Source organism: Danio rerio, chromosome 21, assembly GCF_052040795.2.
Source record: "Danio rerio strain M-AB ecotype USA chromosome 21, GRCz13ab, whole genome shotgun sequence".
Lineage (NCBI taxonomy): Eukaryota > Metazoa > Chordata > Actinopteri > Cypriniformes > Danionidae > Danio > Danio rerio.
Genome location: NC_141041.1, coordinates 13458694 through 13475000, shown reverse-complemented (window position 1 = coordinate 13475000; position 16307 = coordinate 13458694). Strand labels below are relative to the sequence as shown.

The window sequence follows — 16307 nt, the reverse complement described above, 5'->3', positions numbered from 1 at the left end:
GAAGCTGATCTATACTTCTGCGGCCATTTTGCAGCCACATCTGTCTCTGGTCAAGCAGGACGATGGACCCATTCTTGAGCCTTACTTTGCACTACATAGTTAATGATTGGGGGCTGCACCAGAGATGCCAAGAGACAGCATATTGTCCATTACATTAAAATTATTATTTACATTAAAAATGTTTGTTTCAGTGCAAAAAAATGCACCATTTAAAATATTATTTACAGGATATGCCAGAGTTATTTTATTTAGTAGAGATGCTGCTTATTTTCTATTTTTTTAAATAATGAAAAAAATTGTTTACTAAAGTGCAAGTTATTAATTTTCACCTTTTTTATAATAAGTCGCTGTTAAATTTTAGACAATGTGTGATTTAATTTTAGTTGTTCACTGTTGATGTTGAATAAATAATCATCGATAGTAAATAGTGTGTGTTTTCTTTAATTATTTGGGTCCCACTTTATATTAAGTGGCCTTAACTAATATGTACTTACACAGGATTTACTAGTTTGTTACAATGTACTTATTGTGTAAATACATTTATTTACTGTCTACTTATGCTTGATTAAATACATGTATGTAATTAAATCTGTAATTAACTTTTTTAATTACATTTGTAAATACACTGTTGACCATCCCTTACACCTTAACCCACTGTTAAACCTACCCATGCCACTAAACCTGTCCATAACCCAACCTCTATCCCGACTCAAAAGCACCACAAGTGTTCTCAAATACATTATAAACACAGTAAGTACATTGTATTTATTTTCTGATGTAAGTACATAGTTAAAAATCTCTCACATGTAAGATGTGAGCATATTTACTGTACAAAACTTGTCAGTGAGCTGTAAGGGCAAAAAAATAAAATAAATAGTTAAAATAATCATTCATTAATCATAATCAAGTTAAAATGTTCAATTAATCGAGATTTTGATTAGTATGGACAAAATAAAAACTCTCATTCAGTCTCATGTCGTATCAAAAGATACATTGTTTACAGTATGGAATAAACACTATTTATATACTCATACACTTTTTATTTAACGAAACACATGTTTGACGTTTCAATTTGCACATAATAGCTATACGCACAATGTTCCATATATATGCTGTAGCCCTACTTACATTTTGTCAAATTGTATATTTTTGTTTATTTATTTATTTCATTCCTTTAATATGTATGTTTTTTTATTCTTTTGCTCTGTGGAATCTTTTGTCACGGAAATGAATTCCTCGTATGCTTGAAGAGACCTATCAATAAAGCTCCTGTTTTTTTTATTCTTTTGCATACAATTTATATGAGCTGAATTTAAACAAATTGAGTTCAAGATAAATTATTAAACTAAATTTCTTTGTTTAAATTCATTCCAAATAAATTGTTTGCAACCACTTACCTTTTTTTGTTTATGAACAATAAAAAAGCTCATTTGGATTCTGTTATTTTTTATCTTAATAGGTATGAGCACAATATCATACTCATTATGGGGATTTGGTTTGATCTATTTATTTTTAAACAGAAATATCATACATAAAAAGAATATATATATATATATATATATATATATATATATATATATATATATATATATATATATATATATATATATATATATATATATTAGGTTGGGATTGAATTTTTAGAAAAGGGTTTTATTTTTCATAACATTTCATTAATGTTTTTCCATTACTACTTAAAAGTTTGCCCTGAAGCTCTAGATAAAGTGTGAAATATAATCACATATGAATGAAAACATATTGGAGTGTATTTTAAAATGTAAAAAAAAAAAACAAATAGCGCTTTCCATGTGGTATTTATAAACTAGTAATGGATTGAAGGTACATGATACAGGTACTGTATCATAAATATATATATATATATATATATATATATATATATATATATATATATATATATATATATATATATATATATATATATATATCAAGATATGAGATGACTTGTATTGTGATATGAGATTTTTGTCTATTTTTTTTTCCTGATCAAAAAGAACAGGAGCAGGTAGACTTATTAATAGTTTTTGTTATTAAATCAAAGAGACACTCTTGATTTTTTTGAGCGAGAAGAGTGAAATGTGATTTTATTGTTGAAGCAAAAAACATTTTTGTCAGATGAAATCTACAGACCAACTGAAAGTAAGATCTAAGTAAAAAGATGTGATTCATAAATAATCTCTGTAAGAGTGCTTTAGATTTGCAGTGTCAGGGATTGACCTGTGGTTCTGGAATTATGTTTCTGGGACACTAAAAATATAAATGTGCTTTTATTTTGCTCTAAATGTTAATCAATCCAAAAAAAATATTTCATAAGAAGGTTTTAATCGCTTCTGCTTTGCATTGATTGTTTTGCAACATCTATAGATTAAGTTTTTTTTATTTTTAAGAAATGTCTAATATATCTTTATTTTATTTTAAATGGTGTAATATGGCTTTATTTTTGTATTGTAAGATAGGGTTTTAATCACAGCGGTTCGAACTGTAGTTTTGCAGAGTGACTAAAAAGTTATCAACATGATGATAAAGAACTTTACATTTAGTCAAACCATTCTTCTGCAATCTTATACCAAAAAAATGGAAATAAGGTCAGTATTAATAGCTATAAATGTGGGAGAGCGTTGATATTATGCGATTGCATTGTATTGCAACATGGAACAATTAAATGTTGATGTTAAATCAAAAGTAATTCACAAATACTTGAAAATGAGACGATTTAATGACAATAAAATTGCTATGGTGGTTACAACTGAATTAAATACAAAATAACTGTATAAAATGATAAAACATGAAATGATAAAACGTGATATAAATTGTACCCATAAATGTCAAATTAAAATTACCAGAGGTAGAAAAAGAGACACGGAGGAGGGAGAGAGAGACAAATAGAGCAGGCCCAGAAGTTAGCCTGATTGCATTAAAGTCAAAGAAGATAGACTGCAGAGAAGGAGAGAAGCAAAACAGGGTAGAAGCAGACCAGGAAAAGAGCCTAAGCAGAGTTTTACACCTATTTTGTATGTTTCTTGACCATGTGACTAAAGCCCAAATGCTGAGACATTCAAACTGACCAATCAACATGTGATCACATAATAAAACCCCTACAGTCCACACACCAGGCCCTGATCTTATCAGGATCTGTCTTTAGAGTCAGTATGGACCTTCTTGAATCAAAACGAAATGTTTTGTCATATAAACAAATGCATATGATAATTTAGCCTCTTACAGTATATTCACTCAGAGGAATAGGTTGTCATAATCCACTGTTGGGTCAAATATGAACAAACCCAACATTGGGTTTATCTTTCATTCATTCATTTTCTTGTCTGCTTAGTCCCTTTATCAATCCGGTGTCGCCACAGCGGAATGAACCGCCAACCTATCCAGCAAGTTTTTACGCAGCGGACGCCCTTCTAGTATTGGGGGTTATTTCAAATAATAATGTTAATAATTGAAATAATAAATCATATAAATACACATTTGGCCCTTCCTACATCAGTTCAAACCATTAGTAATACATAATTGCGCCAATCAGTCTATTCACGAAAAAAGAGCACCAATAGAAATCGTGTTCACAAGACTTTGTTTTCTCGTAAAATAGGTGTTTGTATTTATATTTAGCCTGAAAATAAAACCTAATTAGATGCATAGTTTGTAGTTTAACCTACAGTAACATCTGAAATAGTTAATCAGAGAATACTGTAGATCAGAATACACTAAATACTAAATGATACTAACAAATAAAAAAACTAGATATAATTAAAAAATACATAAATGACTAAAGCATGTATTACTAACAGTTGACCCCCCTGATTGTCAATGTAATTTGCACACTGAAAAAAGAAAATGGCACTAAAGTTACATTAGGTTTATATCAATTTATACACCAAAAAAGGCATATTTAAAAATGTAAGCATTGATGATATATTAAAATACTTTACTTAAGGGTGACAGTAATACTACTTAATTGTAATTGTAAAATTGTAACGTAAACATTAGATATACTATCTTTTAATCCATCTTGGTGCACTCATTGCCATCAAGAGTTATTTTTAAATATAGTATGATGATTTTCTCTAATCTTTTATATTTTTGAATAAGTTTATATCATGGCGACATGGTGGCTCAGTGCTTAGCACTGTCGCCTCACAGCTAGAAGGTCACTGATTCGAGTCCCGGCTGTGTCAGTTGGTATTTCTGTGTGTGTTCCCCCACAGTTCAAAGACATGCGCTACAGGTGAATTAAGTAAACTAAATTGGCAGTAGTGTATATGTGTGAATGTGAGAGTGTATGGGTGTTTCCCAGTACTGGGTTTCAACTGGAAGGGCATCCGCTGTGTAAAACATATGCTGGATAAGCTGGCGATTCAAGCTGTGGCGACCCATGATGAGTAAAGGGACTATTATAATTACATAAATACATATTTTAACCTAAATTACAATGCAACATTAAATTACACCCCCTAATTTCTCACTTTATTTTCAAAAACACCATTTGAAACATTCAGGTAAATATTTGTACACTTTTATTTATTTGTACACAAAAATTTCATAATCCACCTTTGGGTCAAATAAGGACAAACTCAATATTTATTTATTTATTTATTTATTCAATGGTATTTCAATAATATTTTAAACACAGCAGGAGGATTTCTCCATATTTGACCCAACTTTTGGTTACAACAGCCAAGCATTTTTTTTTTTTTGAGTGAACATTAAATATGCATGAAATAGTTTGCTTGATATTACCTGTTGAGTACACTAATGTTATATGCATTATTTTGTTCTTTATAGCCATTCAAGTTATTGCAGATAAATAAATAAGAACACTATGTTGGCTAGCAATCCCGGATTGACATGGCATCACCCAATCTAAAATGCATTCTGGAAAGAAAGGGCACCACCATAACAAATAAATTCATCCAAAACGCCAAATGAGACCGATGCGGGATGAACACTGTCTCCGAATGGGTTAACAAGCTGTAATATTCAGATTTGTATGTTTATTATTACCCCCTTATTGAACACACGCGCTCAGAGTAGCGTGTCTCCTCCCTGCCCGTGCACACCGCGCGGAGGAGCTCACAGCCCTCTTTCTGGCTTCACGAGGACCATTGCTTTTCATTCAAGGAAATATAAAACATCTTTGTGTTTAATCGAAGTAGTAGATTAATAAATAATTGAATAAAAAAGAATGGATGAACCCCGTCGTGGTTGCGCGCATATGGCTGTTTGTACCCTCACACTTCCCCGGCGTTTCAGCACTGGCGCTGTCCATTAGTTCCCATCTTACAGCGATTTTAGTGAATCCTTTGATTCTTTCCAGAGGAAAAAAAAAAATACATATAATACTATAATACATCGGAGTGCATTGGAAACAGTGCATGCACGCCTTTATTTTCTCTTCTTTTTTGCAATAAACAGATTGGATGTCACTACATACAAGTGTGCGTCATTCACAAGGCAGCGTACAAAGAGCCGTGTAAATGTGATATTTTCTTTATTTATAGTCCCTCTCCTTCGGCGGAACATACCATGTTACTGTATAACGATGAGAGGGGGAGAGAGCGCGTCGAGTGACATAAAGGGAGCCGCTTTTTCTCCTCGTCCTCCCCACTGCACGGAGCGCGTTTGAGACAGCCCTGTCGGTTTAAACCGGGAGGACACCCATACCGACTTCTCAATGCAAAAAATAAAAGGGTAGCTAGAAGCAGGGGCGAGGGGAACGGAGGTAAAGCGAACGCTGTCGGTCTGTCTCTCTCTTTCTCTCTCTCTGGTTTATATCACATGAATGAATGAATTGAGTAGTAAAAGGACACGTACAAGGAAACACGCCTCCGCCTGGACGACAAAACGCGTTTGATATTTGACTTGTGTTCAATGGTACGTGTTTGCATCTGCCAAAACCAGAGTAGGACGTCTCATCCCCCGTCATCTGAAGCACTCCAGAAGGTGTAGCAAGCTGAAAGTCCTCGCGGCGAACATGGCAACTTTAACGAACGGACAGGTGGACGCCGCGGTGCACGGAGGAGCGGCCAGTACGAACGGGCTCGTGAACGGAATAAGCCACACTCACAGTCCCGCGAGCTGCGCCACCATTCCCATGAAGGACCACGATGCCATCAAACTGTTCATCGGACAGATACCCCGCAATCTGGACGAGAAGGACCTCCGGCCGCTCTTCGAGGAATTTGGCAAGATCTACGAGCTCACCGTGCTGAAAGACCGCTTCACTGGCATGCACAAAGGTAGATTTCTCTCGCGACACTCTGTCATTAGAATGTCTTGATTTGCTTTGCCTCCGTCTCCATCAGAAAAAAAATCGAATGTTTTGAACGACAGCCTTGGATGTACAGGGTGATTTTACGTCTGAGTTTAACATATGTAATGCGCGGGGTGGTTATTCATTCATTGGTGTAGGTGGTCTACTACGAAAGTTGAGTATTGATTGAGGTTTGGAAGCGAATTTTGATACACAGCGATCCTTTTTTGCGCGATCCTATTTTGAGGATGGGGGGCGGGGGGGGGGGGGGGGGTATTTTACACTTGAGATTGACTTCTGTCTTATTTTTTGCTTCACAGTTTTCATACATCATTATTTAGTTGCGAATTGTGTGCTGTCAGGTTGTGAGACTCCAAGCTGTGCGTTTGTAACCCGTCGCTTGACGTCTTCATTTGAATATTTCTACTATAATGTGCACGCGTCCTGCAAAAAATGATATCTATTCATCACTCGCCGTTTCTCTTCGAGATTTTAACCGCAAGACTAAACGCGGCGCGTGAAAGTTTCAGCGATTGTAGAAAGCTTATGAATATTTAATGAGATAAGCACTGAGATAGTGTATGCTTGGTGTCTGTTGTTAAACAACTCAACGTAACGTTGTATTGGTTTGCTAAATCTCAGCAAGCGTTATATAGGGTTAAAGGTGATGCTGACCCTCATCCAAAATGCAAGAGTGAAACGTGTGCTTCACCCAGGGTTAAAGCTGGCCATGTAGAATAAGACCTTAACCTAGGGTTAAGTGTAGTGTGTAAAGCATGTACTGCTTTAAAAGCTGAATCGAGGTTCAGTTCGCCTGTAATTCCATCAAAAAATTTTCCATTGAGGCTTCTTCCATAGTAGTCTCTCTCTCTCTCTCTCTCTCTCTCTCTCTCTCTCTCTCTCTCTCTCTCTCTCTCTCTCTCTCTCTCTCTCTCTCTCTGTGTGTGTGTGTGTGTGTGTCTTCAAGTTTTGCCCACATTATGCTGACTAGTTGTTCAAGAATAGAAAAAACCTGGAATCTACAATCTTTGGACCATCTAACAGCCGTGATAATTCATCAGACTAAATATATTTTAATTAAACTATGAACATATAAATAGAAAATGTCCATCAATGACAGAAAAAGACTAGAGTGTGAGTTTACATTTATCTCTAATTGGTTTTATTGTAGAGATCGTATTGTGTACACAATATAAAATTCTTTTCTTGCTTGGCATCTGAGACAAATAGCCTATTATCTTGTGCCTTTTGTCCGAGGAGGACTGTGAGGGAACTGAAGGTAAATGGCAGCCGTCAAGACAATGAAGAAGAGAGCATTATAAGCAGGGATAGGATCTGTAGTGAAAGGTTCTGTCCAGTAACCTCTTAATTGGGGTTGTGTAGCCACGATTGTTCCTGTGCTATTGCTTCACAATAAAATATTAATTTATGATGACAGTCCACACAATAGCGTTTCAGTGTGGCGAGTTCTAGCAGCCGAACTATAATTACCTCCTGCTTATCTTCTCCTTGCCAGTTGGTGTCATGCGCAGCAACTCGCGTCTCCGGTTAGGTCCGTCCACAACTGTGCCTTGTTTGTGCGCTCGCTCGCTCCTGCAGTGTGGTAATTACTGCTGAAACTGTGTACCTGTGGTGTGTTAGGAAAGATCAATTCCTGGAGCCCTCAGCCAGGGGTCCAAAAAGGGTCTCCCTAGGAGGATCTTCCCAGGGGTGTCATTATTCCACAGGCTTGCCTAATTGATCCCCAACCCAGAGGACATTGTTTGGCTTTAGGGTCACATCAGTGGCTAATTTATCTATGGGAGTCGAGGGAAGAGCTGCTTACCCCCAGCCCCAGGGATGAAGTCCCTCCGTTGTAGTAAACAAAGCTGTCCTCTGTATGTGCCTAGCAAAAATGTGGCTTTGAGTAGCGGGTCTGTGGAGGGTAGGAGGTTATCTTTTATTAATAGCACCGCTGGAGTACTCCCCGTCCGGTGGTTAATCATGTTGCTCGTGAACTATGGGGAGTCGTGCTGGCTGATTCTAGGAACTGTCTCCTCCTCTCAATATATGGTTCTTTTGTACCCATCCCCCCACTGCAGGGCCCGTGTTCGCTGGTGTGGTCGTCAGACCGGCTTGGCTCCCTGTTGCAACTGGGTTTAGGTACTCGTTCACTCTCTCTCTCCACAACATAAGGACTGGCGTCAGTGTCTCTCAAAATCCATTTCCCTTTGGCAGCAGTGCCGTTCTCTCCGTACCCTGCAGTACACCGAGGCCTGTCCTCTATGGAGCTCTCGTTGCTTCAAGAACTTAATATGCTGTTTTGTAAAAACGACCTTTCCCTTCACTTTCAGGAAAAAATAGTACCTTTGCAGCAGCTTGTCACTGGGGTAGTACCCTTAAAACTCGCTAATATTTACACTGAAAGGCAATGTTCACCTAAAAGGAAAATTCTTTCAGCATTTATTCACTCCTCTGTTGTTCTGACTATTTCTAATGTTGCACATTAGTCTGTTCTTCTATAAAATGAAAGTCATTTTGAACCCAGAATGTTCTTTCTTGTGAGTTCCACAGAAGAAAGTTGGAACAACATGAGGGTGAGTAAATTATTCATCTTGATTTCTATAGTGCTTTTTATTAGGAATGTCCAGATCTGATCACGTGATCGGAAATCGGGCATGATCATGCTGTCTCAGACTCGATCAGAATCGGACATTACCTCATAATCAGGACTCGAATATATACTTATATATACAGTAAAAGTCAGAATTATTAGAACCCCTGAATTATTAGCCCTCCTGTTTATTTTTTCCCCCCAATTTCTGTTTAACAGAGAGCAGATTTTTTCTACACATCTACACATAATAGTTTTAATAACTTATTTCTAATAACTGACTTATTTTATCTTTGCCATGATGACAGTAAATAATATTTGACTAGATATATTTCAAGACACTTTTATAAAGCTTAAAGTGACTTTTAAAGGCCTAACTAGGTTAATTGGGTTAACTAGGCAGGTTAGGGTAATTAGGCAAGTTAGTCTACAGAACAAACCATTGTTATACAATATCAATTCATCAAATATCAAAAATAAAAAACTGCTTTTATTCTAGCTGAAATAAAACAAATAAGACTTTCTTCAGAAGAAAAAACATTATCAGACATACTGTGAAAATTTCCTTGCTCAGTTAAACATAATTTTGGAAATATTTAAAAAAGAAAAAGTATATAAAAAAAAATATTTATATATATATATATATATATATATATATATATATATATATATATATATATATATATATATATATATAAAATTATAATTATTCTCATTATTTTCATAATTATAACATATTCATTGTTGGTATGCGATGGCACAGTGTTAGACCTCTTTTTTGACTTCACATAGAAACCGCAATGTTTGCAGCATGACATCACTTTTTTTACAGAAACGCTATTGGTTAAACGTGGCAAAGTAAAACACGGAAGCAGATTGAAGCTGAAAGCGTGAGTCTGTCTGCGGTCTGGAGGTATTAAAAAGTTCATGACAACAACATTGCCATAGCAAACTGTAAGATATGTAAATTTGGGATTGCCTGCCGGGTATTTTAAGCTGAGCTGCTCTTCGTTTTTATATTAGATTTCTTTTATATGTACTGTTGCACTAAAGTCCAAAAGTAAAGAGTTTATGGTATTTATTGCTTGATTGTTTAAGCTACCTCACAGAAGTGCTCTGTTTGTTAACAGAGTTGTTGAATGTTAAAATAAGGTGAATTAAGTAAAAAATAAGGAACATCCTGGATCTGTTTTTTCGCTCTTTATTTTTTCGGGTTTCAGTATCGTTAGATACTCAAAATCAAATGACTCACACTAGGTCGAGTGTGAGTAGAGTGTGTCAAAACAGTTTAACACCGATGAGGGAAAAGAGAATAAAAAAGCATAGCAGTATTTCAAAATTTGGAAGATTTCAGCAAGTCAGACAGGCAGTAAATTATGAACAAATTGTCTTGTTGGGCTTTAAAGTTCTGCATGAAACTATATTTTGACACATATCAGAGTGAAACAGCTGAAGATATTTAGGACAGGACTTGATTTAGTTCATCTGAAGCTGATTGGATTGTTGTTTCATTGTTTGCGTATCATTGCGATCTCATGTGAGAGTGACATGTTGCTAGAGGGGAGGGATTATTACCTCGCTCTCACAGCGGTGCACACGTCATTAAACACGAGAGGCTGTTGTGAGGAGAGAGGGAAGGTTAATGTGTTTGATTAAAGATTACAAGAGCACATTAAATAAACAAATGATGATGTGAACAGGTGAATCATTTAATATAAACACTTCGGTATTGCATAAAAGTAAAAATGGCCCTTTTGATTGCATGATGTTATAGGATCTGTCTCACCGTGCTTTAAAACTAAACAGTACATTGATTCATTTATTCATTTTCTTGTCGGTTTAGTCCCTTTATTAATCCGGGGTCGCCACAGTGGAATGAACCGCCAACTTATCCAGCATTTTTACACAGCGGATGCCCTTCCAGCCGCAACCCATATCTGGGAAAACTAAACAGTATAATGCTATCCTAAAAGCAAGTTCACACAACATTAGCCCTATTTTAATTTTAGCCCATTATCAACTTGATTTGATTTGTAAACAACAATGGATGTCAGGCAGCAATAATACACATTTATTACATTTTGATTTGTTTTGATTTGATTTATTTATTTCAAGCATAAAAACCATGCATAAAAATTATTTAACAAAAAATACATTTCAACATGGTCGCAATGGAGTGGGATGAAGCACAAGCTTATTATTTTCCCACCCCGTTACCACACACATCATTATATTACAGTCTTTTACTTCAACTTATTTCTTCATGCGACATATTTTACTCTTGGTGTCTATGATATATTATATGTTTGATTGCATTCGTACATTTGCATTTTATAACATTTATAGTACATTAAATATCATTAGTAAAAAAAATGAAATCTGTTTTTCAAATAGAAAGGGATCTACCATAACACCAAATTAATCCGAAACACCAAATGAGACCGATGCGGGATGAACACTGTCTCTGTATGGGTTAACAAGCTATAAGATTTGTATGTTTATTATTACCCCCTTTTTAAACACCTGCGCTCAGAGTAACGTGTCTCCTTCCTGCCCGTGATCACCGCACTGAGGAGCTCACAGTTTTGGAATCAGTTTTAATGAAAAGTTGTAGCCTATTGTTATTTATTACACAAATAACAAACTAGCCAGCACAACTTTCACAAGTTTGGTCATTTGAATAATAAGACAATGATAAATAATCATTTTTCTAATAAATAATCACATTTCTCTTGTAAAAAAAGGTAAAAGTAAATTCATAAATTACAAGAATAGTCTAATTAGTATTAAAATGAACTTAAATATGGGTTGTTTTTGGTGCTTCATGCTTTTTATTGGTACTTTTTTCTTACGTCAGATTATATGTTTTCTTGCAGAGCAGATTTTAGACTCAAAATTAATTAGCATTGGCCAAAACTGTCACGGCGAAGCGAGAGCCAACAGTCAGCGCATCTTCAATGGGTTATTTCCACAATTTATGATGGTATCGCAGTCAAAATAGGACAAATGAGCTCATGTATTGGACAAATTCTGGATCTTTGTGAATGGGGGTGGGTCTTTCAAACCAAGACCACTCCCCCATGGCTTACGGGCCGGTGTTTATATTTGTTCAGTTTCTCTATAATGGGTTCCATCCTATCAGTGACATTGACCAATAAGAGCAGAGAAGCTCTTTCTTATATAGTTTTCAAACATGATGAAACAAAAGGGAAACAATGGGATTAATGCTGCCAGTTGGCATCAAGCAATAAGCTGTAGCCTTTTGTTATTTATTACACAAATAACTAACTAGCCAGCACAACTTTCACAAATTTGGTCATTTGAATAATAAGAAAATAATAATAAATAATAATTATTCTAGCTTTTCTTGCCAAAAAAAGGCAATTTGAAAATTCATAGATGACAACAATAGCCTATTAGTATTAAAATGAACTTTAATATGGGTTGTTTTTGGTGCTTCATGTCTTTTTATTGGTACTTTTTTGACCCAAGATTTTTAACAAGAAGATATTAGACTCAAAAATTATCAAAAATAATTATTTGCATTGGCCAAAACTGATTATCTGAAGTCACGGCGAAGCGAGAGCCAACAGTCAGCGCATCTTCAATGGGTTATTTTCACAATTTATGATGGCATATGAGTAAAAATTGGACAAATGAGCTCATGTATGGGATAAATCTGGATCTTTGTGAATAGGGGACCCACCAAAATCCCCCCTGGCTGTGTTTAAATGCGTTCAATTTCTCCATGACGGGTTCCATCATATCAATGACATTGACCAATAAAAGCAAAGAAGCTTTTTCTTACATAGTTTTCAAACATGATGAAACAAAAGGGAAACAATGGTATCGGTCCTGCTAGTTGGCATTAAGCAATAGAGGAAAGGGTTGCAGCAATATTCCTGTGACATTCCCTTAGGACGACAAGACAATCAGCTCAAAACAATCCACTTCATTTGTTTCCTGAAGTTGTAGTTCAAGTTTTTTGCATGTTGTTATAGATGACAAGCACTGTATTGTGTGTGTACATGCCCTGACTAGTATTTAGGAGTCATAATCGCAAAATCTATTGTAACAGACTCAAATATTTCGAACCCGGCGTAGCAGAGCTTTCACTGATAGTGCCTCCCAAACAAATTACCATTTGTTAGAGCGCCATAAATATTCCTACAGTTGTCTGCCCTCCTTGATCATTAACATGATCGCATTGTCTTGTTTTTCATCATTATAGGAAGTTCTCCATCTTGGCTCCTCATCAATCTCCACCTCCTCCCACTTCCTCTATTCGCACGTTATCACCTCCTCCAGCCTGTATGTCTCTGCCGTCGCTCCTCTCCCAATCATGCGATTTCTCTTTCCATTCATAGGGTTTTGTCATCCATTTATTCACTCACTTACCTTCCCACACACATCGTTCAAGATTTACCATTGCACTCCATGCTGAGATGAGGTCCTGAGAGCAGGTCTGCAGCTCTCAGCTGGGGTCTTAGGATAACGCGAATGACAGAACCTCATGCTTTTCAATGCTGATATTGATGTCACTAATAGATGGGCTGTTTCTCAATATGCGCTCTTGTCTGTATTTGCAGTCATGCGTCATCAACCGTCGACAAAGTACTGTTTTAATTCAAAGTTTACATCTTACCAAGTACAGATAAAATTCCCAGATGTGTACTTGCTCCCTTTTTGTCGAGGATGCAGCGAGAGGTGACTTGTGCAAACTTGTGAAGCACAGGTATTCCAGAATGCATTGCAGCCCAACCAGCGAAATCTAATGGTGGAGAAAACCTCCACAATTTTAAAAATGCTCCTTTGCTGTGTCACAAAATAAAGATTTAAGAGTTTTTCAGGCGAGAATGTAGTTGTTTTAAACTCGAATCGACAGTTTTTTTACAAAGATCGCTCAATGTGCTTAAAGCTTACATGGACTCTGACCCCAAGCCTGTCAGCGGTAGCTTCATCATCACCTCCCCCGCCGAAAGCAGCTTTCATCAGCCAGTCCATCTCGAATCTACCGCTGGATTTCATCTGTCCATTTTAGTTCAAACATGATATTTAATCGATCTTGTCTATATCTAACGGACAGTTTTTGGTCATTTATATCTATTATTTGTTCTTTGTGATGAATTATTTTGGCAGTGTTATTTTGTTACGTTTTAAAATTTCATTATGCTAACGTTACCATATCGTACAATGTTTGTCTTTGTTTACTTAATCGCTTAACCTTACCTTTATTTCCTTTAGGTACTTCTTGTTATCTGATAATCAAAGACACGAGTCTTTGTATAATAACCCATAACACTTCACATTTATGGTGATTTATGTTTACGTTTTCTTATATCAAGCACATTGATTTATAATATTTATAAAACATTAATTATAAGCAGTGCTTTATATAATTTAAAAATTTTATTGTTAATGTACAGTGACATTCTTCAAATGTGGTTATCAGATATGTGACAATGCGACTATCATGTAAACATGCAGATCAGATTTATTGAGGCATTCCATTTTGTACATCATTAAACCTGCGACAATGTGGTTCTTCTCCACGGTTTAATGACCTAGAAGGAAGACTGTGTGTTTGTGCTCATTCTAAAATTTCTGACCCACTGCTCCTTATTAAAGCCTGCCACAATTTGCTCCCACCAGACCTGAGATCTCTCTCATACCCACAAATTCCTCTAAATGGTGGAGGACACCATTTATAAACCATAGGCCCAAGCTGCGATGATGGCCCTTTCCCTCCTCCTCTGCTTCAAAATCATTTTAAAGTTGGAAGAACTTCGCATATTTCACAGAGCTAAAAGCAAGAGCATTCATTATATCATGGCTAGTGTGACGCAGATGCTAGAACCCGCCTTTACACATGCATGACATTATAAATTGTATGGCAAATGTAAACACATGAATCAGATATGGGTCACAATCAAAAAGAAGTATCAATGACAGAAGTAAGTGATGTTATAAAGTACACTGCCGCTTCATTTGAAGAAGTTTCCAACTTGTGTCCTAACGTCCTCGGGAGTTCATTCTTTCAAGTCTGAATTCCGAAGAACGACAATCTTTGCATACTTGGTATTAATAAACAGCCATGGTTTCTGCTTGCTTTGCAAGATTGTTTAGATTTTAACAAGACATCAGTTGGACTAGGCTGTTGACATCACATCCAAACACATAATGAAAATACTTGTTGTTCCACGACTGCATGACGATTTTCCTTAATAAAATTTAAAGCAATATATTTAGGATGATATCCATACAATAAAAGTCAATTAGGGGTACATTTCAGAAAACCATCGTTAGCAAACTAAGGTCGCAAGTTCTGTCGTTACAAACATAGTTCGAGGCCGTTTTCCAAATCTGAACATTTGCAAACTGCATCGCAAACTTGTACGCTTGCAACTACACCTCTAGATCTGTAGTTAGAAGCATACTGTAGATCCTGGCTGTGTTCTATTATCAGTTATCCTCCCTATGCTCTATTCATTTAGAACATTCCAACATTTAAACTTGGAATGATTAATATAAAAATAAAAACAATTAAGTCATCACTTTTAGGAGTAATTAACTTTTAAGTTAAGTTTAGGTTTGTAAATAAGTATTTTTTACAGTGCAGTTTTAACAATCTTTATATTTACAATTGCATTCCCTTCGTAGTGCACTTTGAAAACGTTTTTACTTAAAATTTTTAATTTTAGTAGTTACTCCACCTCGTTTAGAGCGTCATTGGGGACGTTTTACATTATAACTAGTTTCAAACGATGAATCTGCGACAGAGCAACTACAGTTTTGAAACACTCGTCACTACATCGTTCTTTTCCCAAACGATGCATCATACTATGATAGTTCAGCCATGAGTTATGTCGTTGTTTGGGAAATGCACTCCAAGTCTAATGTGTTTCCACCACCCCTTTTTGTGTTCCACTGGAAAAAGAATGGCATGTTAGTGTGAATCAATATGACAATGACTAAATCATGATTCTGGCTGAACTATACCTTTAATTAGTAGCAGTTGCATTTTCAGCAGATTCTAAAATCATTGCGCGTTGTGCAGGTAAACACCAGAAGCGATCATCGCCGAGAAGTGTGAGCGTTTGAAGTTGTGATGAGTGTAGGTGGAGAGGGAACGTGTTTGATGCTATAAAGAAGCACGTAGGCGGAGACGCTGCATTTTTCGTACTGTGCTGCTGAATTCACACCGTCTATTTTTGATAGTCATTATTCCCATGCATATGGTCTGCTTTAGTGCTCCATTTATTTATTTTATTTTTTTTTTTATATGCAGACATGGCACATATTTGATTGCGCCGTTGCTTGATACGCATCTGACTGAATAAAGCATGATGCGTTTTACGTGCGGACTTTAATGAGACACTGAGCGGAGGTGGCTCCATTCATCCTCATGCCTGAGCAGCCAAAGTAATGATTCTGTACATC

General features: G+C 36.1%; 1 protein-coding gene across 50 annotated transcripts in view; it reads left to right on the top strand.

The window, feature by feature from the left end:
- Positions 1 to 16307, top strand: part of celf4 (CUGBP, Elav-like family member 4) — a 257699-nt gene that overhangs the window by 54664 nt on the left and 186728 nt on the right. For 23 of the 50 annotated variants that reach the window (XM_087299540.1, XM_087299536.1, XM_087299539.1 and 20 more), the window contains exon 1: positions 5692 to 6260. The exons of 26 other annotated variants lie outside the window; for them this stretch is intronic. In XM_087299540.1, coding sequence (XP_087155666.1) covers positions 5996 to 6260 — 265 coding nt within the window. In that variant the 5' untranslated portion in view covers positions 5692 to 5995. Of the gene's footprint in view, positions 1 to 5691; positions 6261 to 16307 lie in introns of those variants that run through there. One more of the 50 variants, NM_001002562.2, reaches the window with a different exon arrangement.